Raw genomic sequence first — 26,929 nt, forward strand, 5'->3', positions numbered from 1 at the left:
GTTTCTCCTTCTTCAAGTCTTCATATGCCAAGTCTTTGCCAACAATTGCTCTTGGTGTTCTTCATAGAGTTGATCTCTAAGGTCCGCCATACCAATCTCGTGTTCGTTGAGGGCGAGTTCACGCATACATTGGGGTATTTCGACACGCGTACGTGGAGCTATTTCCTAAAATAAAACAAATGGAAAGGCCTAGACCAATAGAAAAAGATCAATAATGATAAAACAATATTAATGGACAGTATTTCGACACAAGGTACGAGTGGGATGAGATTTTTCGAGAAAATTTCAAAAAATAGAAAGTTCAGAAATTTTTATATGAATCGAAAGCTTAAGTCAAGAGGATTACGTAACCAAAAACGTCAAAAATGCGATTTTGGATGCCTAAATGATGTAATTTGACAGAAATAAGGCTTTGGTTATTGCAAAGAGAACTTCGCATGAGTATCATCTGTTGGATTGTTTCAGAGGGGAGTACATTAGGCTTTTCCATCACTATGTGAAATCTCACATTTTTTTCAGAAGAATCCCAGCCGGATTATGAACATAGCTTTGATACCACTTTAATGTCATGCCCCAAAACCAAGATGCATCATCGGCGTTGTTTAAAAATTAAAATCGCAAAACAACAAAGTAGTACATAAAATAGGCAAAAGCGAGTCTATTCATAATCATAACTGTTTTTACAGTGCAAACATAATTGCGGAAGCGATAATATAAAAGAAAATAAAACTAAAACGGTGCTTGAAACTACGTGTCTCGAACTTGATCATCAACCTCAAAACATATGTTGTTCACCTTCTTCTACTTGATCTTCGCCCTTATCTGGGGAAGGAAGTAAGGGAGTGAGTGTTTGGAGAAACACTCAGTATGTGAGGGTCAATCGTACACAAGAATATGAGATATACATACAATTTGAGTTCAAAGGTGACATGTCGCAACATGAATCAATACATGAGATAAATAGAATTTGAAACAAGGTATCAAAACAAATCTAATTGGAGTATCAACTTATACAAAGCATTGTTATTCATCTTCTTATCTATGATATACTGATCAGTCTCTAATTGTTACTCCTCTAAAAAAGGGCAAGGCCGTATATCAGTTATTATAACCTACCGCATCAAGGTCTTATCTTATATTGTCATGTTTCGGAAATTTCCTTACCATTTTTAATTCGATCCTAACAGTACATTTTCAAGATTTCATAGCATAGCAAAGAGATCATGCGAAACAAAACATATACAAAATCAAATATCATGAAATGTATAGTGTACGATCGAGTTTTCACAAATAACAGGAACATCATTATTTTAAAACATACTTATAAGCCCACTTGGACGAAATTTTTGCTTGAAAATGAGTAGAGTGTTGCTCCAATGTTTTATTGTTGAATTGCTTTCGGAATATGAGAGATTTCAAGATTGTGAAATGTGATTTATGTGTGTCAATTGGTATATTTTATAGATAGTTGGTAAGGTACCACACTACATACCATGAGTCCATGTCTCAAGACACTATTCCATGATTATTCAGCCACTAAGCCACGTTTTTAAGCCAGTAAGTCATGTTTAATTAGTTACTAAGCCACGAATTTATGCCACTAGGTATATGGAATTTCAGGGTCTTCACAAATCGACCACTCACATCTTTTAAACTCCTTTTCATCTGAGGTACCCTTATCTGTAATGGTAGAAGGAGAGTCAACCAATATCGTAAGGTCCAAATCCATGACTCCGAGAACTATTAGTGAATTATCTTGTCACGATTTAAAGTTCGAGTCATTTAACATAAGAATAGAATTTATGTTGGAATGAATATTTGAGGGAGTCAAATGTGAATAGAGAACAAAAACCAAATATACATGCTCAACCAAAAATCTAAATAAAAAATAATCAATAAATTCAAATATTGTAAACCCCATAAACAAGATACCGAGCACTATATTAATTTTTTATTTGTGGATAAAAGATTAACTTGTAAGTGATGTTTTGGTACATCATTCAGACATGATAGTAAATATCATGTTAAATAACAACCTTCATTTAGACCAATTTATATCATGTCAAATAACAACCTTCATTTAGACCAATTTATTATTCACATGAAAAATCGAACAACTATCGCATATTTACCATCACAAATGAATATGTAATAATATTAAGTATTAAAATTCATTTGGGACGATCAATATTCATATAAATCAAATATATCAAAATCTTTTTGAATTTCAAAATAAAATTAATTTTCATAAAAGAGGTCACTTCAGCGATATTTTATTTCAATCAATCTATTTTAAAATACATATAACCTTATCATTATTTGAAAAATTCAGAATTAAAACTTAAATCGAATAAACATGAACCGTAAAAAATTCTGCACGGCACATGAGGCGCCCTGAAATTGTGCCCATGCACGCCTGGAATGTCCAAGATAGTCTTACGCGCGTAGGTGCACATTGAGGGGACGCCCCCGCGAGCTGGTCTTTGCCCGAGTAGGCCTAGGCACGCGTGTGTGCACCCACGTGCTTGTGCGTGCACGAACAAAATGTGGTATAGGTGCCCTCGCGCGCTCGGCATTGTCCCGGTATCCTGAAAAATTATATATGCACAAATCCTTGCCTTTTTAGCATTGGAACGCAGTAGAAACTGTGCATCGACCCTGTAGCTTCAAAATCCAAAATTTTAAAATAAAATTGAACCATAATTCGAAACTATCAACCCGAATTCATAAAAAGTTGTTTTCAACCAAAATATTTTCCAGATCCGAATTAATATAAAAAAAATTTCCAAAAAAATTTTCTTTTATAGATCTGGAACCAAATAATATATAGAATTTTAAACAAATCTTAATAATTCAAGCATGAGTGTCTATAATGCAACTTGTCTATAATGCTAACTCATTAAAAATTTGACTGAAAACTAAAGCAGAAATGTATTTGAAGTCATATTCCTGAATCATTTAGAACGTGTCTTCATCTTCCAGTTCTAGGCTCTGATCTTTTCCTTGAGAGAGACCTTTAAATTTCTCTTCCGAACTATTTTCTTAATGAGAGATAGAATATGGAACATTATTACGTGCGATCTGAGGACCATAACTCATATATAGATAATGTCCACTATTATCTTATGATATTTCTATTTTAGCTCATTATAAAAATAATAATTACACTTATGTTTCTACATATTAAAGGCTCGCAACCTATTAGATACATTAAAATCTAACAATCCACTTAGTTCTGTTTTTTGTTTATTTTTTCAAGTGGGAAACTCAAATAGAGATAATTAGTTTATGCATTTCACATGTCATACAAGAAATGACAAAAGTCGTGATAACGAACTAGAATTGTTCTAATTTATTTAGATATTCAATTCTCAGGAAAAAAAATATATTGAACGAAGTTGGTTAATTTCAAATTAAAATATTTTAAATCATATGCATATTTAATATTTTAAAAGAAATATTATATCTTCCACCTTATTATTCATATATTCAATTCTCATGCAAAAAGATTATAAACCTGGTGGCTTTGATTGATACCACTTAAATATCACGTCCTGGGGGGTAATGTGCACAAGACATCCGACATTATTTAACAATGTAAATTGAAAACAATAAGTCTTGTAGCAAATAGTCAAAACCAGTCTAATTCATAAAAAAAATTGTCTTTACATGTGCGGAATAAGAATGAAAGGAAAGACGTATTTATAAAGAAAGTGTGAAATGTGGAAACTATACGAATGAATTATAAATTAGAAATTAATGAAATGATATTCATAACTCTAGATTTCTTCATCAGCCCCAAAATTGATCATGTTCAGTCTTTTCCACATGTTCTTCATTATTATCTAGAGAGGGACGTAAGGTGGTGAGCGTTTTGGAAAAACACTCAACAACTAGGGGTCGATCGAATACCAAAACAACATATTATACATGTACATATCTTTTAGAAAGATTATATTACATAACAGAATTCAAACAAAACGGAATAATTGGAACTTAGGACTTAGCATATCATACGCACGTAACATATCAGAAAAAAATTGTATCATATCAGAACGTATCAAAATGGAACCTTATCATATCTTATCGAAGCTAATCACATTATAATGATCATGGGTTATCCTTAATCTTGAGCTCTCTCTGGGGCCTTCTCCTATAGAAAAGCTCCCTCTAAGGCATTTTTTCTCATAGGATTTCTCGATGCACCATTATGTGAATCATATCAAACGGACATATCACATCAGAACGAAAGAGCGTAACGAATTGGAACAAGACAGATGGATCAAAGAGGATATTGAAACATACATAATGACTCGAAGACAAAACAAACATATTGAATCAAAGACTTAGCGAATGAATGCATATCATATGGAAATAGGAACGAAGGCAAAACATATTATAATTGATCGAATTTTAAATCATAGAATAACATTTTAAAACATACTTAAGCACACTCAGAAAGAACAAGGGTATATATATATACACACACAAAACCTACTTACTCTTGGTTCAAATGTATGATTCGAACTTAACTGATATTTGGGTAAAACTTGAGTCTAACATGGGCATCACTTCTATGGAACTTGGGCAGAACCTTGGTCACGATTTGTGCAGCACCTGATCACAATTTGGGCAGTAGTTGGACAACACCACAATAGTCGAATGCAACCTCTCTTCTTTGCTTGGAGTGACCGAGATTTGGGAAGATTTTTTGTGTGACTTTACACTAAACTAAAGTCTCTATTTATAAGCCTCAAAATTTGAGGTGAAAAATCTTTTATTCATGGTCATTTATCTCATCTCAATTGTCATTATTTTGCTATTAATATAGGTAGCTTAATTATTGATTTATTATGATTTAAATTAGTCATTAAAATGGTGATAAATGATCAATAATGAGTGGAAAAATTTTTATTCAAATTTCAAAGAGTATGATTGCATGGAACTCAAAAATTTTGTGCCAAAATACGCTGAAATTTCCTATTACATATTTACATCTTCTTGTTGCAAGATTTCAGTTCTTCACACTTATCCATTCACCAAAATATATATTTATCTATAATGTGTTATCAAGTTTGGGACTTTTATATTAAAATAATTTCGGTCTCTCAAACACACCAATTTTTCCCTAATATATCCCTTTCTCGCACTTTTTTTAAATGAAAATTACATAAAAATCAAAAACGATTTTAAATCAATCAATCAAATATATAATATATGTTACTAGTATTGTGTAACATAAGAAATGACTTGTAAGCATATTTTTTCTTGGGTAGCTGGTTGAATTTTCATGAAACAATGTTGGAGGCCTTATATAACCGTAGGAGCCAAATTTTTAAAAACTTAGCGTTTTAAATTTATAGCTATAACTTGTTAGTAAAAAATTAATGAGCTGAAATCCGCAATATTATTAAATTTATAGCTAAATCACATGTGAGAAAAAATTGAAGATGGAACCACATGATAAATTTTCCTTGCTACACGTGCTTTGAACACTTATACATGAAACTATATTAATTCAAAGGCCGAGAGATACTTGGAATCTAAAAAGAAATACGAAATTCCAATTTTTCCTTCCTCATTTTATAACAAATATAAAGTTTAAAATATATTTTTAAATAGATTTTTGCTAAATCGAGAAGCAAGATTGTTACGCCTCGAGAACAATTTCACGAATTTGTGATTGTACAATGGGTTTCTATAACAATATTTTGTATATATCATCACTCTATGAAAATAGTTAACTCAAATTGCTAAAATAGTCTATTGTATCATATTATAAGTCATTTTAAACTTTTATTTTTTAGCCAATGCGTCACAAAGCTTCAGAACGCAATGTCCTCTTTACGGCCTATCTATCAATCCACTATCGCCGAAAATCTAGATATGATTACTCCTACATGTTCAAAAAGTGGGTTTCATGATGTAGTACTTTGCTCGTAGGTTCAAGAGATGACTATCATCCATTTAATACTTTCTCCTACATAACACTTATTTCTCGGTATTATTACTGGTCACCGGCTCTGATACCATTCTGTCACACTCCAAGTCCAGGCTCGCGCATGCGTGACTGCACAATTCGTTCCTATAGCAATTAATTTGTATTCGTCCTCACTTTATGAAAATAATTAATCCAAATTGCTATAAGAGTCCATTGTAATCTATTATAAATCATTTTAAACTTTGATTTTTTAACCAAATGATATATAAAAAAAATGATTACGAAGATAAACCTGTATATTTTTACTTAGAATTTTTTTTCATAGTTCTATTTATAAGCGTTCAAAAAGTATTGAAAGTTGAAACCACAAAAAATTTGTTGGTGGCATTTCAGTTACAAGTTTAATACCTTCGAACAAGTTAGTTTTCCACAGAAGTTTGATTTTAAATTGAATAGGAAGTTTTGAACACATTAGTTTTCAAAAATTTTGATTTTAAATTGAAAAGAATAGAACGTCTTTAATTCATTATTTGTTTTAAAAAAATTTAGGTGAATCATTTTACAATTTACCCATTTTTATCCAAAAGCATTTTTGGCGTATGCATGAGTAATTTGAGGCTTAAATATCTTCTAATCGAGTTCAACATCGATTCGAAATTTTTTAAAATATTTTTTCTTGAATTCGGTTCGAATTAATGTTCGAGTTCGACTCGAAAGATTTGAGCATGTTCACGAACTATTCGAATTATTGCTCAAAAATAAATACTCGAAAGATTAAAAATTTATTTATTTAATATATAATTGAATTATATTATATTAATAAAATATAACAGCTCGCGAAGTATCGAAAAAATAATTTGAGCTCGAGTTTGACTCGAAAAAAATTCAAATATGTTTGAGTTTGGCTCGAATTTGATAAGTTTGAATACTAATTAAATATTTTTTGAATCGGCTTGATTCGTTTACACTGAGTTCAAAACTTCACATAATTCTTCGATTTATTTTTAAAAATTGGTGTAAAATATTGAGATGAAGTGACACTCACCTATTGAATGTTATGAAATATAAAAAAATTGCAAATCCAATAGATGAGTACCATCTCAGCGTACTTACTTAAATAAGTGTACACAGTGAGTGTACAACATATCAAAATTGTATATATACATATATATTATGCATTCTTAGGCTATTTCTGACAACAAAATCTATTTTGATACAAGTTTTACACTAAAATAGTGTGATTTATACACCAAATACAACATTTATAATCAATCCATTTATTTCAAATTCTACACCAAAAAGAATATTCTCTCTGAATATTCTTTTTATTTTATATATATTAAATCAAATCATTCCTTAATTATTTAAAATTAATATAAATAAATAAAAATTAAAATAAAATCAATAGTTAAACATTTATTTATAAAATTAAATGAATATTTATAATTATATTTTTATGTTTAAATATTTAATTATTAAAACAATAAATAAATAATCAATTATTATCTATATGTTATTTATAATTACTAAAAAAACAAATAACTGTACACATATATATATATATATTTTTTTTAAAAAGGAATTTTTGTAGTCTGTAGTGCACATATTTCCTTGTCATCTAGTCCTCAAATATAAATCAATATTTTATAGTGTTCAAATATATAGAACATGGACTTTATTCTTGAAGCCGCCCACGTTTTAAATTTCCCTATTAAATAAAGCATAAGCTCAAATATTCTGTGTTATTAAATTATGACTAAACTCTGTCAAAATTTTATTATAATATAAAATTCCGACGGTAAAACTTTTATTGATACCTGTGTTTTTTTAAATTCCTAGACATTAAAAGTACATAAAAATTTAAAACCCCAACGTATATTTAATGTGATTATATTTATAATGATTAGCCGAATTATATTTTCGATCCCAAATCTCACCGAATTCCATCAAATTCATGCTTCCAAATACACTAAAATTATGATTTGTTCGGATTTCGATGAATTTTCCCTATAACAAATGGGTATTTTATTTTTTAACATCGGTCAATTATTTAATTAAAAAAATGATCTCTTTATGTCATCAAGAAACTTGATCAACTATTTAATTAAAAAAATAATCTCTTTATATTATGAGAAAATTATTTTTTTAATTAAATAATTGATCGTTATTATTTTACAAATTTTTTCGATAATAACAAAAGTCCGAAACACAAACAAAGGTACCTGCCCAGCCCTGCGTACGAGACTTGATTTGATTCGAAATGATTTTCTATTACATTTATTTGTCGCATAAATGTTCTGTCTGCCCAGTTGGAAATGTCACAATTTGTGTCCGGACATTTTCTATATAAAAAAAGGACAAAATGGTGCACGCCCAGCAGCTTTCCGCGCGTGGAACTGCTGCTGGGTAGCTTCCTTTTTTTTTTTTTTTGATTAATTGTTTTATTCATTTATTAAAGAAAAAATTATAAACGAAATTAAAGATAAAGTTAAAAAATATAAATAATTTTATTTAATTTTAAATAAAAAAAATAAATGAAGAGTAATAAAATAATAGTGAGACTAAAAAATATTTAGATGACCAGATATTTGATCGTTGAAATGAAATATATGAAAATTGAAATATTAAATTGATGATGTGACTAATATGTTTGAAAAAAAAATATTTTGATTGATTCATATTCTATTAGATTATTTGGGACAATCTCGATTCCGAATTGACTTTCATTCCAAGATATAATTTGTATTGTGTGACACATCCCACACGTCATTGCTTCTAAGATCAGGTTAGGTTGTAATTGGTTGGTGGGACAGCATTACGATTTTATCAATCAAATTGTTTAATTGTAATTTTGTTTATTTTATTTTATATTAACAATCATCAAATTATTAATTATTTGTCACACGTTATTTGAAATTCTTGCATTTCAGCAACAAAACTCGTCATTTTATTAATTTTTTATGAATTAAGTATAAAAATTAAATTAGAATAAATTTAATAATTATTTATAACACAATTATTAAAAATAGAATCTATTTAATACAGAATTAATAAAAATTAGAAGTTATTAAAAGGAAAAAAAATATACTCCATGTAATCCAATAATAAAATTATATGATACATAATTATTATAAAACAGAATCCACTTAATCAAAATTATTAAAATAAAAATAAAAATAAAAAATAAAAATAAAAATAAAAATAAATCATTGCTTCGCCATTCCTGACGAGCACTGTTCACCTCCCGGCCAATATAGGAGCACTGGGGGTGGTGCAGGGTAGAAGATGCTGTCCAGATTTTCAGGTCTTGACCAATACTTTTTGTGGTATTATTATTCAACGTTCTAAAAAGCGTGAAGCGCCCCGAAGCGTTGATGTCGAGCTCCAAGCTTTTCAAGCTTAAGCGAGATTAGCACGGACTTAAGCGTAAAAAAACGTGTTTTATATTTAGTGTAATTGTAATTATCTCAAACCAATAAATAGATAAAATAATACATAAATATGATAAATTTAAGTCTGATACATTAATTTTCATATTTATAAAAACATAAAAATATCAAAATTACAATCTTTATTTGTTTTTACAACTATAACACATTAAAAAATACTAAATATTTGTCAAATCATTGTCAGGTAAATTTAATCATAATCAAAATTTAAAAATAAACATCTAAATTATAAACCTAATTTATTATTTTAAAATAAAAAGACATACCTTCAAAATAAAAAAAATTAAAAATAAACAGATACGATTGATTGTGTTTAAGCACGCTTAATTAAACGTTTTAATTACGTTTAATTTGGTCAAACTACAGTTTGACTGTTTTTTTCTGCTTTTCTCCGAAGCGGGACGTTTTTGTTGAGGTTCAAGCTTAAACACGCTTAAAAACGGACTTTTTAGAACACTGTTATTATTACAATCATTTGAACTAAGGATGATGGATGACTGCCACAGAAGAACACCATGTACAAGTGTGCACGTATAAGCTCAATAAAATGTATAGAATTATTATATATAAAGAAAATGCAGTCAACATTAAATATACGGAGTGGTGCTCAAATGTATGTAGCAATAGTAACATTATATCCGACTACAGCATCACCGGTCATAGCATCAAGCTTGTACGTTTGCGCGATAGCATAGCCACGCGCAAAACGGAAGAGACCTGTGCCACCCACGATTGACATCTCTCGAACCGATTCCATTGCCCGGTTGATGCTCAGAAGGCTAAAAGAACTGCCATCATATATTCCATCTGTGAACCCATAGTTTAGGACCATAATCAAGCCGAAGTCTGCCTGCCCAGCAGATCCGTACATGCCCCTTGCTCGGCCCACGACCTTGGAGGTCGGATCCGGCCCCATAGTTAAAGGGTCGTCTATCATTGTCAACATGCCAAAAAAGGTGGAGGAGTTGTTGGTTTGAGGAGCTTCAGCAATTCTCATTGCAGTTGGATTCTGCCCACTCAAAATGTCATGAAAGTAGAACTGAAGAGTCGTGATCACCTCTGTTCCGGTTTCGACTCGCTTGGCCCACGCAATTGGGTCGTTGTTTTGGGCTAGACAAGCCCATGAATTGGCTGCAGCGAAGAAGATGAAGATTGCAATTAGGAGATTCACTCTTGCCATTTGCTGCTGTATCTGTGCTGAAAATTCAAGATTTTGTGATCTTTATATATAGAGAGGACGCTGCAGCTAAAAAAGTAATGCAGAGTAGTTAACTAAACTAATTCAAATTGGACTTTTTGGGGTTTTGTTCCACAAATTAGCTAAGAAGTCTTGACCCTGAACAAGAAAACAGCACTACCAACTCACTTCTTAGAAATACAAAATGCAAACTTTAAAATTCTCATCAACCCTCTTGCTAAACAGTGAAAATTCTTCACTGACTTCAATGTGTAGGACATGCTGATTGAGGAGACAGAATCATTTGGGGGGAAAAAACTAATGCATTAATTAAAAGCTGTTGCGTGGCACTTCTTGACAGAAACTAGAGCATGCATCTAAAAAATTACAAATTCTGGTATTGTTTGATGGTCTGTTCAACCAAATCTTAACAAATGTAACACATTGAAATTAAAACAAAACATAAATTTTCTTAAAGTCTAGATTACAGTGTGCTTGATTTACCCATTTTTAGATATTTTTCAATGTTTCAAGGTAGAAATCTTGGAGGTTTTCTGTTCTTTGTAGCTTGCTCAAAGCCATAAGCAATTTCAATTAATTTAGGCTCAGAGCCCTTTAGCCCGCCGAAACATATGCCAATAGGCACCCCTTTGCCATCATATGCGGCAGGAACAACAATTCCTGGGAACCCACCAATGGCAAGAACCGTGGCAACATCTGGTCCGGCAGCCACCAATGCATCCAGCTTATTCTTTTCCATCAGCTCCACAAATCCTTTTTTCGACAACTTTTTCAGATTCTTTATCGCTTTCTTTACCGCTTTTCCGGTCCCATTTGAGACTTCAGCAGACAGAAAGACTTGTTGGCCAAACTGCTCTATCATTTCCTGCAACTCGGTCATCCAAAATGCTATTACTTCTTGAGAAAGACTCATTGTATCCACCATAGTAACAGATAAGTTAAAGCTGAGTGCTGATTATAAATGTTTTGCATACCAGACGAGAGAATTTATTGTTGAAAGCGATTACGTCTGCCAGGGATCGAACAGGGGAAGCCACGAGTTCTTTTAGGTAAGCATTCAAGGATTTCTTGAATTCTGCTTCCAATGCAATTTCTTCCCAACTTGTACTGAAATACATGCTGATATGGGCTATTTCCAAATTATCCACCAAGACTGCACCTTCAAGCCTAAAATTGGAGAGAATGTGGCACAAATCAAAATTAGTAATCCAGTTACCAAGTTGAAATAAGGGATTCAACTGATAAAATTTGACCTTAAGGTTTTCAGATGGTTATCGAAATCCAATGCTACGTTTGTATCAGCTATGAGAAAGAATGGATCCCTCACAATACCCAGTCTCTTGCCCACAAGTCCATTGGATTTTAGAAATTTGGCATAACCACCATAAGGGATGTATTTTGATGCCTCTCGAGTAGCTTTAGCGTCCCAGTGATCAAATCCCACGATTGCATCCAGAACATAAACAGCATCAGATACAGTCCTGCATATTGGACTAATTGTCCAGCCACATTCAAGTTCATTCGGTTATTCTTCAGCTCCAAAGTTTTGTGCTTTCAAGGTAGCATGAAGTAAAATTTGTGTTGCTTACCCTACAGTATCCTGTCTGGGACTAATTGGAATCACCATACCTCGACTCGTGAGCCCAACGGTTGGTTTAATCCCGACTACCGAATTGTAACTGGATGGACAAATTATCGAACCATCAGTCTCGGTTCCCAGTGATACAGTTGCCATGTTTGCGGCCACAGATATTGCTGATCCACTGCTTGAACCGCAAGGATCAGCAGATAGAACATAAGGGTTCTGCACATTATTGCATATAAAATTATAGAAAGTCCAAACTGACAACAGAACTTGTCACCTCATCCCATTAATGAAAAAAATGTTTATAATAGGAATTCTATGCTTTCAGACAAATTTACAGAAGGATCAGTTAAATTACCACCGAAGTAAAAAAAGAAGTTAAACACAGCTTTCCACTTTCATTTTAGCTGCAATGCACCACAAGCACTAACCTTTCCTTGTCCCCCTCTAGCACTCCAACCATTCGGTGCATTTGAAGAACGAAAATTGGCCCACTCACTCAAGCTGGCCTTCCCCAATATGATCGCCCCAGCTTCCCTCAACTTCTTTACAACGCCTGCATCTCTCGGAACGATGGATCCAAGTAATGCAAGAGATCCTGCAGTAGTGTTAAGCTTATCCTTGGTTGCGATATTGTCTTTCAGCAGTATAGGAATCCCATGTAATTTAGGGAGCACTGAACCAAAATCTCTTGCCTCTCTTTCTTGATCCGCCTTCTCCGCTTGATGGATTGCATCGGGGTTTATTTCTATAACCCCTTTGAGAAGTGGATTGAGTCTTTCGATTTCTGCAAAGTAAAACTCAACAAGCTTCTTTGATGTCAGCTGATTTCGATCAAAAGCTGTACGCAGGTCATCAATGGTGGCTTCCTCAATTGTAAAATCCATAGCATGCACCAATCCGTGGAAGAGAAATCCAGATAACAAAAATGAAGCAAACCGCATAATCAGTAGCATTATCGATTACCTATCTTTCTGGTAGCTTTTAATTATACAGGACTTATTGTTGCTGACTTAATTAGAAATGCCAGACTGGGAAGTAATCTGGTTGATTAATCCGGGGGGAATCACTTTCTTGACTTCCATTAATGGTGTGAATTAAAGTCAAATACAACGCTAAAAGATCAGGTTTTTATGGTATATTATCATGGGACAAGAACCAAGAAATGTCAACAGTAGTTTCTGTAAGAAATTGATCACGTGTCAGAACAAAAAAGTACCAGCACTCAACCTGGAAACCCCATTGGAGAACGGTTGGAACTGATTTCTGACATTCTCAACGGAGTAATCTGTAATCAGTAAAGCAAAACAATTTCGAAGTGAGGAAGGCCGATAACATGGGCTTGCTTGAAAGGAAGGTGGATTATCCACCGAACATTATATTATTTTAGTGCAATTTTAACTTCAAAATTACACAATTTTTAAATCAAATATAAAGTTTTTATTCAATTCATCTAAACTTAACTTTAAAAAGAAAATCTTAAAATATTCAATATTATTTTATTTACAACAATGATTTTATTCCATAAATTTTTTATTTATAAAATAATTTAATATAAGAAAATCTTACACTTAAATTATAATAAAAAATAATTTTATTCCTAAAAATAATTAATTAGAAGTTAATTTAATACAATAATTAATTCAAATAATTTTATTGAAACTAATTCTTTATTGAAATTAAAATTTTGAATTAAACATAAATAATAAATTAAATAAATATTTAATTCGGGTAATTAATAAAATATTTTAAATTTATTTACTTTGTATTATATAATTTGTATAGTGAATTAAATATCAAACATAAACCTATTATACAGTTGATTTGAAAAATTAACATAATACATATATAAAATTAAAATAAGTTTATTGAAACTAATTCTTTTAAAATTTCGTTAAGATCCGAAACGACTAAGTGATAAAGTATATATTCAATACGTGAATTTTAACAAAACAAAAAAAAAAACAGAAAATGAGTACGACATAAAGTAAATAATACAGTATGGATGTTTGGAGACTTAAATACTCCTACGTTATTCTTTCTTCCACTTAGGAAAAATTTACAAAAAAACTTTGATTTATACAATTTTTGTACAAACTCCCTTCGACTAGAACTTATCATACTGCATCAGTCGACGTAGAATAGATTTTGCTGAGACTTTCGCACCTGTCGCCTAATTAGAAATCATTAGAATCTTTCTTGCCTTTATTGTTTAAAATTGTAAGATATTTCATTTATATGTCAAAATTGTATTCCTAAATGGTTTGCTAAAGCGGTATATGTTGAACAATCTCTAGGTTTCACTGATCATGCTCTTCCAACCCATGTGTTTAAATAGTGTAACGTTTTGTATGGTTTGAAGTAAGCAACAAGGTCATGATATGACACTGAATTTACGATCAAATCAGTAGACAAAACATTATTCAAAGTCATTAAAAATGATCATATCTTATTTTTTCAAATTTATTTTGATGATATTATTTTTGGATTTACTAACTTATAGTTTGGTGAGAAATTTGCCTAGTTAATGCTTGATAAATTTGAGAGGAGAGAAATGACATTCTTCGTAGGATTACAAATCAGACAAATGGAATATGGAATTTTATTAATGAAGTGAGGTATACCAAGGAGTTAATGATTTCATCAACTAAATAAGACAAAGAAGAAAGGGAGATTTCAGTAGAGGTAACAATGTATCGAGGTCTCATAGGACCACTGCAGAATTTAACTGTCAGTAGACCTGATGTAATGTTTTCATTTTTTTTATTTTTTCTCGGTTTCAATCTTACCCTAAGTGATCTCACTTTCTTGTTGCTAACCGTATTCTGAAATGCTTAAGGGAACTCGGAATATTGAATTTTGGCATCCAATATATTCCACTTTTAAATTATTTGGATCTTCAGATGCTGACTATGCAGGATGCAAACTAGACAGGAAAAGCCAAGTGGCTCATGCCAATTTCTCATAGATCAACTGATATCATGATTCAATAAGAAGCAGACCTATATTGATGCATCAACAACAAAGATTGAATATCTAGATGCTAGAATTTGATGCTCACAATTGTTATGGATTCATTAATAGTTACGAGATTATGGAATCCAAGCTTCTGAATCACCTATTTTTGTGACAAAACAAGTGCGATTACAATCACATATAATCTTGTGTTACATTCCTAAACCAAGAACATCGATATCAGACATTACTTTATCAGATATCATATCATGATGAATGATATTATATTGGAATATGTGTCTACTGAATAAGAAGCTGTTGATATCTTCACTAAATCATTGTCGCATGTAAGTTTTCTTCATAAATATTATGGTATTAATTGATTTATCCTAATTATTCTAATTTATGCACATTTTTAGGGGGAATCATGTTTGCATGTTCCATATATATTTTTATGAATACTTCTCTATTGATTACACTGATAAAATAGAAAGGTCTTCTGAAATGGCATCTCTATAGTTCTTCAGTAATTCTCATTTCAGTAGCCCTTATCACATAGTTTAATTAGTCCAATTTACCCCTTCAATTAATATGGTCTTGAAGTCTCAACAATGGTGGTCATGTTCAGAACTCAGGAAGCTGCTAGACATCGATCTTTATGCAAACTTCATGTGATCATGTATGAGGATACTTTACCAGAATTCTATGCTCATGCCACCGTCTCTACTGATAAAAAGATCTCTTATCCATTTGGTGGCCAAACATTAATTCTTGTTTGATGAAGTTGTGTTCACCTCTACCTTCTTTCTACCAATAAGACTGACAGATATCTCTCAGCTATCTCAATCTATTATCTCTCAGATGAAGCTGAAATTCTAGACTACTGATTGTGTTATCTCAATCTCTTGCAAAAAAAAGTGATGAAGATGAATTTCAAGTATTGACGGACCTTATATACAACGCCTTATTGGTCAAAGATGGTCCATTTGATGTCACTACCAAGAAGAAGTTCTCGGTGATGGTTGTTATCACTGCTGGTGTAAAAATCAACTGGTCATCATTTACGTTCAATGTTATGATGGATATGATCACCAAACGCTCCACTGGTTTTGTTGTTAAAATCAGTAAAATGCTTACCGTTCTTAGTACAGGTCTTCGTTGCTCGAGATTTTAGCAAAAATAAATTATTGATGACACAAATGTTTTGGCTCTCCATCCGAAGATTTCTGTCATCTCTTTAGTTGATCTGAAGAAAGAGCTCGGTGAGGCTCAAGCCTCGGCAGCTAAGAAGAAGTCAAAGCGTAAGCTAATATTGGCTAGTGACTCTGAGATAGGGGTGCCAATTCGCGTGGGTCGGGTTAAGCAATAGTATTATTCAAAAATTGCTCAACACGAACTCAACCCGAACCCAAACCCGAATCAACACGATCAACCTGTATAACCCGTATAACCCGATTTTGAATTTTTTTTTAANTGCAAACTTCATGTGATCATGTATGAGGATACTTTACCAGAATTCTATGCTCATGCCACCGTCTCTACTGATAAAAAGATCTCTTATCCATTTGGTGGCCAAACATTAATTCTTGTTTGATGAAGTTGTGTTCACCTCTACCTTCTTTCTACCAATAAGACTGACAGATATCTCTCAGCTATCTCAATCTATTATCTCTCAGATGAAGCTGAAATTCTAGACTACTGATTGTGTTATCTCAATCTCTTGCAAAAAAAAGTGATGAAGATGAATTTCAAGTATTGACGGACCTTATATACAACGCCTTATTGGTCAAAGATGGTCCATTTGATGTCACTACCAAGAAGAAGTTCTCGGTGATGGTTGTTATCACTGCTGGTGTAAAAATCAACTGGTCATCATTTACGTTCAATGTTATGATGGATATGATCACCAAACGCTCCACTGGTTTTGTTGTTAAAATCAGTAAAATGCTTACCGTTCTTAGTACAGGTCTTCGTTGCTCGAGATTTTAGCAAAAATAAATTATTGATGACACAAATGTTTTGGCTCTCCATCCGAAGATTTCTGTCATCTCTTTAGTTGATCTGAAGAAAGAGCTCGGTGAGGCTCAAGCCTCGGCAGCTAAGAAGAAGTCAAAGCGTAAGCTAATATTGGCTAGTGACTCTGAGATAGGGGTGCCAATTCGCGTGGGTCGGGTTAAGCAATAGTATTATTCAAAAATTGCTCAACACGAACTCAACCCGAACCCAAACCCGAATCAACACGATCAACCTGTATAACCCGTATAACCCGATTTTGAATTTTTTTTTAATTTTTTTAAAGAAAATTAAATAAAATTCAAATAATAATAATAATAATATTTTAATTTAAACACATAATAACAAAATATCTCTCATATATATGATTTAAATTTGAAGTCTAATTGAAGAAAAATAAAGTATACTTACTAAATCAAATAAACAATTATTTAAAAAATAAAAAATATTCAAAATAAATATTAAATTATGAAAATTTATGATATAAAATATACAATAAATATTTTTTCAGTAATACATTATAAAAAAATGTAGGTAATATTTATTAATTATATATTTTTTAAAAAAAATTAAAATTTTGGGTTGACCCGAACCCAACCCAACCAGATCGTTTTTTTCGGGTCAGCTATCGGGTCCAACCCGATCTGACCGGAACCCGAAAATCCTAAACCCAAACCTGATTTTTTTCGAGTTGAACCATGTCGGATTAGTAGGTCGTGTCTGATTTTGACACCCCTACTCTAAGAAAACTACCTCTGAAAGTTCTTCTGCTAAATCAATCGTCTTACCGATAAACAATAAACCTAGGACCATCAAAGTCAAGGTTTCAAATAAAACAAATTTGTTGCTGAAATTTTCTCCAAGACATTAGCAACACTCACCTGCTAATGATATGCCAATTATACAAGTATTTGTTGTTGTTGCTTCTTCACAATCCATCTCTGCCATTCCATTAGAAGCTGGCTCATCCTCTCAACAAATTTTTTCTCCTTGACCTAAAGAAGTCATTATTCGGGATCCTCTACCATAGACTACAAGGTTAGGACTAGATCATCCTAGCATCAATGATTATTGAGCCCATTGCCGAGGAAGCAGATGAAGGTGCAGCACCCAAATCCTCTGTGCATACTCAGATCGATCTTAACAGGGAAGAAATTGATGTGTTCGTTGATCATGAGATTGGTTTCTTTTATAAATGGATAAAATTCCAAACAATGCCGTCTATGAGAAAAGTAAGAAAAAGTTAAGTACGACAATGAAACTCGAAGCCTTGGTATTTTTAGGGCCAAAACAAATTTTGTTGCCAAAGCTATGACAAGAAAATACTTTATTCCCGCAAAGCTAAAAGTCTCTAAACTCAGTGAGACCTTGACTGCTCTGAAGGACAAGTACAGCTATTAGAGTCCAATTTTTCTTTGGAATAACTTGTTCCTAGTGAAGACCCCGCTGCTGATCTAGAATCAATGTTCATTCATCCAAATGATACAACAGAAGCTCAAGCTTATCGCGTTCAGGAGACACTAGGAAGATTTGCAAGAAATTAAGTAGCCTCTTCTGAATCTAATGGTCTATCTCCCGTTGAATCCAAACTGGAAGATCTTACGAGATTGGGTGGGTCTCTTGAACTGCTGATAAATAATACTAAGTACATTGTTACTGATACCCAAACCATCTTTGATCATTTTAAATCCAGAATCATGGAACATGTTGAGCACATCCAGAATGATCTTATATCCCTCCAGAAGTCATTTGCTCAATTCAAAGCTGGTGTCATATATTACCATCCTTCTATTATGGGAAACCAAATTTGCTTGTGGAAAATCGGAAATAAAGCCATCAGGAGCTTATGGCAAGTCAAAAGCAAAGTCACGAAGAACTCTCTGATAAATTGACCTGGTGCAAAACCTTTAATTTTCTCATCTCAGATTGCTGAATTATTTTCTTATATCAAGAAAGCTGATGCCAAAAAATGGGAAGAAAATGAAGAAAGGCCTAAGAGTTCATGTGCTGCTTCCGTAGATATTCATCCCAACCCATAGCCTATACATTATTTTTGAGTTCATCTTGTACTTACTTGGTTTCAAATTTATGCAATTGAATCTCATCCTTTTCTAAATTTTGGTATCACCAAAAAAGAAAAAAATTTGAGTGATTTTAAGTTTTGGTGATGTGCTCTATATAATTAATTAAAATCAGAAGCACCAAAATTAAGCACACCAAGAAAATTCAATAGCCACTAAGTTCAGAAGACCACTCGCGTAGTTTCCGAAGATTTTCTAAGGTCTATCGAATTAAATGAACAACCCTTCACTGAATGATCTCACTCTACTGATTATTTCAATGTCATTTATGAGTTCAGGCTTATTTTCTTACTAAGTGAATAATGAATTCAGGAAATCAACATTCAGATAATGTTCATTACTCTATTTAAGAAGGATATATTTTGATTGTTTGAATGTCTGGGTCATAAGCTTTAATTGTCGCCTATTATTTTTGAACAAGTTGAATGAAACGTTGCAACTTGTATCATTTCAATTATGTTCATAGTACGACTGATATATAACCGTTCAGTTTTGAACGTTGGATATCATCTATAAAAAGGCAACCTCAGAATTCAGCAAACACTCTGCACACTTACTTGATTATATATCTGATATTTACCAAGAACTTTGTTGAATACATTTCAAAGCACACACTTAAAATTTTATTAGATCTTTTCAAATATCATTCTATTATAATTCATACTCAAGTCTACCTCAGTATTCATTTTATCATTTGAGTGAGTTATTGTAACCGACAGCAAGAGTCTTTGAAACGTCTATGACTCATTTTTCTTTAAAATATACTATTTTTTTTCTTTTACCTTTCGGTTTTTTTCTTTTACCATTCGGCCGAAATATACATACATACATATATATAATTTTGCCATTAAAATAACCAACCAACCAATTATTTGAAAATCCAAAAGAACGCAATGCAGAACATAAAATTGTAAACCGTCAAACCAAACCTAAAACTAGCATTTTTCAAAAAGATAGCATAAGCTCTTAAATCCTCTCAAAAACCCCTCAAAAGCATAAAAGTCAAAAAATCTTTAAAATCATACTAATGCAGTAAAACTAGCAAAGGTTTTTGGGTTATGTGCACCATCAGTCCAGCTAGTTCAACTATCAAGTCCTCCAACATAATCAAAATCATGCTCACATGCATCATTTACACCTAGTGAGTCTATTGATTGACTCAGCAAACCTTAATCGTAATAACAAGTAGTACATATACATCCACAAGCAACGGTGAAAAATACTTTTAATAAAATAGCTTTAACATGAACATTTATACATTAAACATTTTTCCTTTCATCATATAATTTTCCTTTCGTCATATATGTATATGTTTCCCTTTTATTGAATTAAGATCATTAATTGTGACTTTCGTATCAGCTTTTGGTCGATTGATCAATCTTATGTATAACCATGGTACCAGACGGTGGGGATATCAGCGACACTCCCACCAGTCAACTGAGCCTTGGCCTTACATATCATCATATCTTTTCGTATTCGTATTCATATTCGTATTAGTCACAATCAAATCACCTCCTTCAAAACCTTTCATCATATTCATCACTTATAAAAATTTATGCATAGATATCATTTTTCTTTTAAACCAAATATGTAACACATCTTTTAGCATTATCATTTTCCATTATAAAATTTCATAATCTTTCAAAATAAACATTTTAACATTCATTACAGCATTCAGGGCACTATTAGGACGTCTAATATTTTTCAGGTGTAAAATGATCGTTTTGTCCCTAGCCGTGCGCCTGCCTTAACCAACCTCACCAGCCGCCCTTGGACCACCATGGCTCGTTGATAGGACCCTCACAAGCACAGCCCCTCGCCTGGAAAGTACACCGCGCGGCCCCTTCTTTTTTTTCCAACAAAAACAGAAACCCTTGCCCCTGTGGTCCCCAAATCGTGCAGCCCTTCCATCCTTACTTTCCAGCCCTTAACCATGCATCTAGGAGTCCCTAAACCTACTAAAATTCGTCTCTTCCAAAGTCTCTACCATGGCAGTCCCTTTGTGCAACAAAAACATGAATTTAAAAACATGAAACTCAAGTTTTATCATGTATATGCCACAAAAACGAAAATAAAAGGAAAGGTATTATGTTTTTCATGAACACATGTATAAATACACATAATATGGTATGAACGATGAGTAAAAGAAGATTAATGTGTGCTTTTGTGTATTTTACTCACGAAAAACAATCTTTGACGCAAGGGACGTTGGCAGAGAGACGGAAGAGGAGACCTTGCTGAAGTTTTCTTTCACAATTCACATGAAAAGCCTCTCTGTACGTGTGGTGTGTGGTGTGTTGATTGAGAGCAAACCCTAACACTCTAGAGCTTGAAGGAGGCGTGTGTTTGATGGGTTTTAGGGCTTGTAAACTTCCAAGGTTTGATATAAAATATTTGTTGGAAGCTTGGCCCAAAAACCTCAGTATAATAGGCACATTAGAAAGTAAGTAAAACATTTCGTTTAAGAAATTTTTCGAAAATATTAGCCGAGTTCCCAAAAAGTCCTTATTTTCGTCAAAAATCGATTACCGGTTTAAAATATGACTCGTAACGTGAAAACACCTCAAAAGACATCATTTTTTATAATAACATATTAAATATACCATATATATTAGATAATTAAAAATACTCATTTAATAAAAATATTTTTCCTCTACGGTCCTCGGCCTTTGTTCTTCGATCGAGTTTCGAATAACCCTTAAAAACACAGTTTTATGCATTATAGTAGAAAACCATATTTTAAACATTTAAACATGTCTACCACATTCAATTAATGCAATTAAAACGATTTAATTAAGTATTTTTCATTTTTCCTAGATTTACATGCAGTTGGATTACGTTATCGTATTTTGGACCTTACACTATTTCTGTTCAGAAGAGTAGTAATTGTGAAGTTGGTACTAAAAGTTTCAGTTGGCAATGTTTAAGTCTTACCAAAGTGGGTGTTTACAGAAGTTGTAAAAATCAAAACCTTTTAGTGAATACCTTCTGGAAACAGAAGAATGGCAGACGTATAATGATTCAATCTTCGAACTTTCAGAAACAACTCTTGTGTTTTTCATTCTCTGCTTTACAGATTTTCATTTTGTTCAAAAAGTTTGGGCGGATATTTTTCGCATTGATTATATCCGTTACCTGCTGAACTTTGAAGTTCAAGATACAACTTTTGTTATTAACACCAGTAGAAGTCACCAACAATAATTTTGAAGAAAAAAATTTGTGAGGTGTTTATTCACCCCTTCTAAATATCTGGACTGATACTAACAACTTCTAATTTCTACTCCAAATTACAATACATTTAATTTTTAACTTTAAAAATTCTAATGCGATTCACGATACAATTAAAATTTTTAAAATTGAAAATTAACTAAGAATGTTATGTTTTTGAATTAAAAAATATATTGTTTTAATTTTAATTATATCATAATATATATAATATATGTTCACTTAGAGTTGGACTACTTTTTATAAACATAAAACATATTTTATTTTGTTATTTTGTCATTATCAAAGTAATTTAATTTACAAATTTTGAAAATCAAGAGGAAGAAACTTGCTTATTTTTTTAAAAAAAATCACATTTTTTATCGCATATTTTTACCTTTGCAATTTTGATTCTGTATGTTATTAAATTTCAGTTTTAATCATTTATTTTTTTTCTACAATTTAAATTTTTTCGATATAACACCTGTGTGATACTGATGTAACGTAAACATAACACTTATTTGTGTAAAATCACATCAGCACTTTCTATTAAAAAACAAAAATTGTAAAATATAAAAAATACATTAATAAAACTTAAATTTGTCGACGTAAAAGAAAAAATCGTAAATAAATAAATATATAAGACTAAAATGCAGTAACCTTTCTTATGTAAGCTTTTGGAAATAATTGTTATAATCTTTCCGGCTTGCATGGAACGAAGAATGCACCTACACTTTTTTTTAGCAACCTACTTGAATACATGCAACATGTGTATCTCCTTAAGACAGATTTAGTATTACAAAAAATAAAAATAAATAACTATGATAAACAGCATTTGTTCTCACGGATAACATTTCGACCTCAAAATTGTAGTAATGAACAAGATATGTAAACCAATGACCTTACAAGACCCTTTAACCAAAATAATTTTAAAGAACCTTAAAAATAATAAATAAAAATACAGCTTCATATTTACTTGATAAACCCCCATGGAGAGTTCTTGATGGAAATTTCAATCTGCAAAGATCTAAATAGCCTCAGCCCACCCAATCCTAGAATTGGTTCGCCTTTGTCCCAATCCCTCAAAGAAATGGTGCACGGATGTGCAGGTGAAGCCGGTGAGCCTTGTCCCATGGATCTCTTTTCTATGGAAAATCACTTAGCTGTGGCCACAAATCCATTCATAAGATTTTAATGTCTCATGTTTATCTCCCGAGGTTTCTAAACGCTTAATTAAAGTAATCCGAACCACGTAATGTAATGAAGTGAGCTTCTTCTAATCCTTTCGATTGATCTCCATCATACCATGTTATGGTTCCTTCATAGATTAGCAAAAGCCATTTTTATACGCATAGATCTTCAACACACTTGCTACTTGTTCATTTAAAAACTTGTTTTGGACAAAAAATGCAAACTTTGGAATTAAAGAAGAAGATACGATACCTGTTGTAGTACCTGGCTCCTCTTCTCTTGTCATATGAAGTATTAATGTCCCAGTGAGAATAGTTATGAATCCACATAACTCAGAGGTTATGCTGCTCAGATTCTGACCAGACCAGTCCTGTAAAATAATGCAAGAGTCTCGATAGCGTATTTGGTGAAATTTGATCCTGACAAAGAACTACTTCTGAAAAAAGTAATTACCTTAAACATTATAACACTAGCGATGATAGTCAGAGTAGTGAACATCACATAATAAATTGGAGAAACTAGGGCGGCATTGAAAGTGTCGAGTGCCTGAACATACCAATCACAAAATGACGAGGTTGAGAAATATACTAGCAAAATATCTCAGGACAAAAGGATATTCTATCTGGTCAGAAACAAGGCAGAATTGTAGATTAATGAACCCACCCGAGATTTCAAAACATTCACACAACTAATCCTAGATGACCCAAAGGAACTTTTTTCAGACATTTAGCAAGCACATAATTATGCCAGATAATGTACACAAGCTTCTATTGCTTAATTTGGATAATGATTAATCAAGTGGTAGTTGTAAAGGCGCCAATACCAATAATTGGTGAATGTTTCACTTTTCTAAAGTACAGAAAACAACGATCAAAAGCCTTGCCTATTACGATTACCTTGTTCAAATAATTCAACTGTGTGATCACAAAAATTGCAGCAACCGAAAGGAAAAACCAAGTCTGAGCATATCCAAATTGATTGATCCCCTCTAAAGTAAGCTTTATAGCAATTCCAACTGCCTTTATGCTCACAACCTACATTAATATATATTGGGTAAGCAGAGAGAAGGGAAGAGAATCTTATCCATTGAACAATGTAGATGAGTAAGAGCAACAAAAATTAAAAGAAGCTCTTTATGTATGTAAAAGATGTGTTGGGAACGCGATTACCGTGAGTGCACCCATTAAGGAGCAAATCCCCAAGTACACCAATATGTTTGTCTGCCCATAGAGAGGCTCAAAATGCAGCATTAACACTAGCACCATGGACACCGTGGTGGCTACATAAATCATAAATGCTGTAAACAAAGAATGTTCAGATATGAGCATGCGTTGACTAACTTGTTAACAACTATATTTCATAAATGCTGTAAACAAAGAACGCGCAGATATGAGCAACCGTTGAATAACTGGTTAACAACTATATTTCATAAGAGAGAGGAAAGAAAAGGGGAAATAGAGAAAAACCTGGTTGAGTAGCCAATAACCAGACTTCTTGTACAGAAGTTGGAGTTCGTTCTTGAGGAGCATGAATAACGATGACTATAGATCCAACAATGCAAGCCACACATCCCAGTATGCCTAACTTTTGCAATCGTTCCTTCAACATAAAGTGTGCCAAACAAGCACTTTTCAGATGCATGAAAATGGTTAGTTACATTGTTGCAGTCATGAGATATTCATAAATGTTTAATATCGTTCATAACGGAGGTCAGAAATCATGAAAAATGTACCTAATGATAATACTCAATGCACCGAGGGGGGTCACAAGAACAGCTGGCGCATAAATATAAGCTACAAAATTGGCCACTTCTCCAGCAATCACTGTGAGAAAATTATAGACATACTGATCAGAAATTCAGAAGATCAACTTTCTCCTAGCAATCAGGAAGCAAAAGAGATCAGATTACAAATCTCACTCACTTGTAATCATACCGGCCCACCAAAGAGGTTCGAGTAAGTATGCGTAGCCACCAAATCCTACAATATGAAAAATACAATTGTGAATATATAGCAAATAAATCAAGAAATGATGCAGTGGGAAAAGGGGGTACAATTTACATTAAAGAATACCATAAAAGCTTTTTTCACGATTTGCACAATAAAGATTTGGCAAGCCAAACATGAATTTTTCAGAATTGGTTGACAGAAAATGTCTCGGATACAATTTTAGTACACATAAAATTGCAGCAGATTAGACTCTGTCCATTCTTGTTTCTTGAATTCCCAAAACAAATACTTAGCCGATCAATAGACGCATTACATTACTCACAATTTTCTCCATCCCAAAAGATAAATATTCAAAATTTTCAACACCCTTGTTTCCAAACCATTCATCCATCAATCCTACACAAGATTCATCGACTGTAGAATCCGTTAGCTTGAGATTTGTCAATAGATCAGCAAAGAAATTATCATACCCCTTCTCCCAAAGTTCCAACACGCTTGCTCCCATAAAAAATTAAATGCATTACAGATCTATTTATACGAGTCAACATAAACACCAAAAAACTAACACCTATACCGAAGGAACAACAAAAATTCATGGGCATTTAGTTATCTGTAAATTATACCTGCTCGACTACCGGCGGCGGCGGCCCGCTTCAGACCTTTCTTCTTCAAAATAAAGCTCGTTCCGATAAACAAACTCGACAGCATTGCCAAAATCAACCCCCTCGTATTATCCGAAACACCCATAATTTTCTCTACGAATATCTTATAAACACCGAGACTCGGTATCTAAATATCCGTACACTTGATCCGAACTTATTCAACTAAAAAAACCCACAAAACAAACACAAAACAGCAGCTGAATGAGCTCCAATCATGTCAGAACAGAGAAAACAAAAATCTAAGATACAGACAAACTTCAAATTCCCGCCAATCACGCGGCGGAAGCAATTTCAAGATTCCTTGACCACAAAAAAAAAAAAAAAAATTTCAGCGGAACAAAGGGTATGGTAAACAGTTGGAAACCGGCGGCAAAAACCCCGTTCGACGATTTAAACGGTATCGGTATGCTGACAAAGTATTGAATCAGTCTGCGAATTTAAGACAGAAATAAAGAAATCGAACTGTCTAAGACTCGGTGTTCATTGGGACAACTCGGTGTTCGTTGGGACAGGTCCGCGTGAGTTGTATATATTCATTTATTTAGTGACAAAATATTAAACATTATTGCTGGTGGGCCACGTTGCTTGGCTTATTTGAAATTGAAACAAATAATAAACCATTCTTTTTTTTTTTTCCTTCAAAATTTAAAAATATTTGAACCTAAAAGATTTAATTTTTATTCCATACATAATAAAAAGAT

At 32.6% G+C, this 26,929-nt stretch overlaps 3 protein-coding genes across 5 annotated transcripts; all 3 read right to left on the bottom strand.

Annotated features, from left to right (window-relative positions):
- Positions 1-9,832: 9,832 nt before the first annotated feature.
- On the bottom strand, positions 9,833-11,210 carry LOC140988684 (dirigent protein 23-like). Of its 3 annotated transcripts, none has more exons than XM_073457728.1 (2): positions 11,072-11,207; positions 9,833-10,521 (listed from the first exon to the last, which is right to left on the bottom strand). In XM_073457728.1, exons 1-2 carry the CDS (start codon positions 11,073-11,075, stop codon positions 9,998-10,000), a joined length of 528 nt encoding a protein of 175 aa, XP_073313829.1. In that variant the 5' UTR covers positions 11,076-11,207; the 3' UTR covers positions 9,833-9,997. The 3 variants fall into 3 exon arrangements, with proteins under 3 accessions (XP_073313829.1, XP_073313827.1, XP_073313828.1); XM_073457726.1 differs by having other exon boundaries at positions 9,835-10,587; positions 11,072-11,210; XM_073457727.1 differs by having other exon boundaries at positions 9,836-10,582; positions 11,072-11,201.
- On the bottom strand, positions 10,894-13,540 carry LOC140988683 (probable amidase At4g34880). Its single transcript, XM_073457725.1, has 5 exons — positions 12,605-13,540; positions 12,178-12,392; positions 11,842-12,081; positions 11,563-11,755; positions 10,894-11,453 (listed from the first exon to the last, which is right to left on the bottom strand). The coding sequence occupies exons 1-5, from the start codon at positions 13,127-13,129 to the stop codon at positions 11,097-11,099; spliced, it is 1,530 nt and encodes a 509-aa protein (XP_073313826.1). The 5' UTR covers positions 13,130-13,540; the 3' UTR covers positions 10,894-11,096.
- Positions 13,541-23,352: 9,812 nt separating this feature from the next.
- On the bottom strand, positions 23,353-26,719 carry LOC140988580 (probable magnesium transporter NIPA6). Its single transcript, XM_073457590.1, has 9 exons — positions 26,190-26,719; positions 25,540-25,596; positions 25,350-25,440; positions 25,084-25,244; positions 24,787-24,914; positions 24,514-24,651; positions 24,071-24,163; positions 23,870-23,987; positions 23,353-23,744 (listed from the first exon to the last, which is right to left on the bottom strand). Exons 1-9 carry the CDS (start codon positions 26,311-26,313, stop codon positions 23,656-23,658), a joined length of 999 nt encoding a protein of 332 aa, XP_073313691.1. The 5' UTR covers positions 26,314-26,719; the 3' UTR covers positions 23,353-23,655.
- Between the last annotated feature and the right edge of the window lie 210 nt (positions 26,720-26,929).

This window comes from Primulina huaijiensis, chromosome 11 (assembly GCF_012295235.1).
Source record: "Primulina huaijiensis isolate GDHJ02 chromosome 11, ASM1229523v2, whole genome shotgun sequence".
Lineage (NCBI taxonomy): Eukaryota > Viridiplantae > Streptophyta > Magnoliopsida > Lamiales > Gesneriaceae > Primulina > Primulina huaijiensis.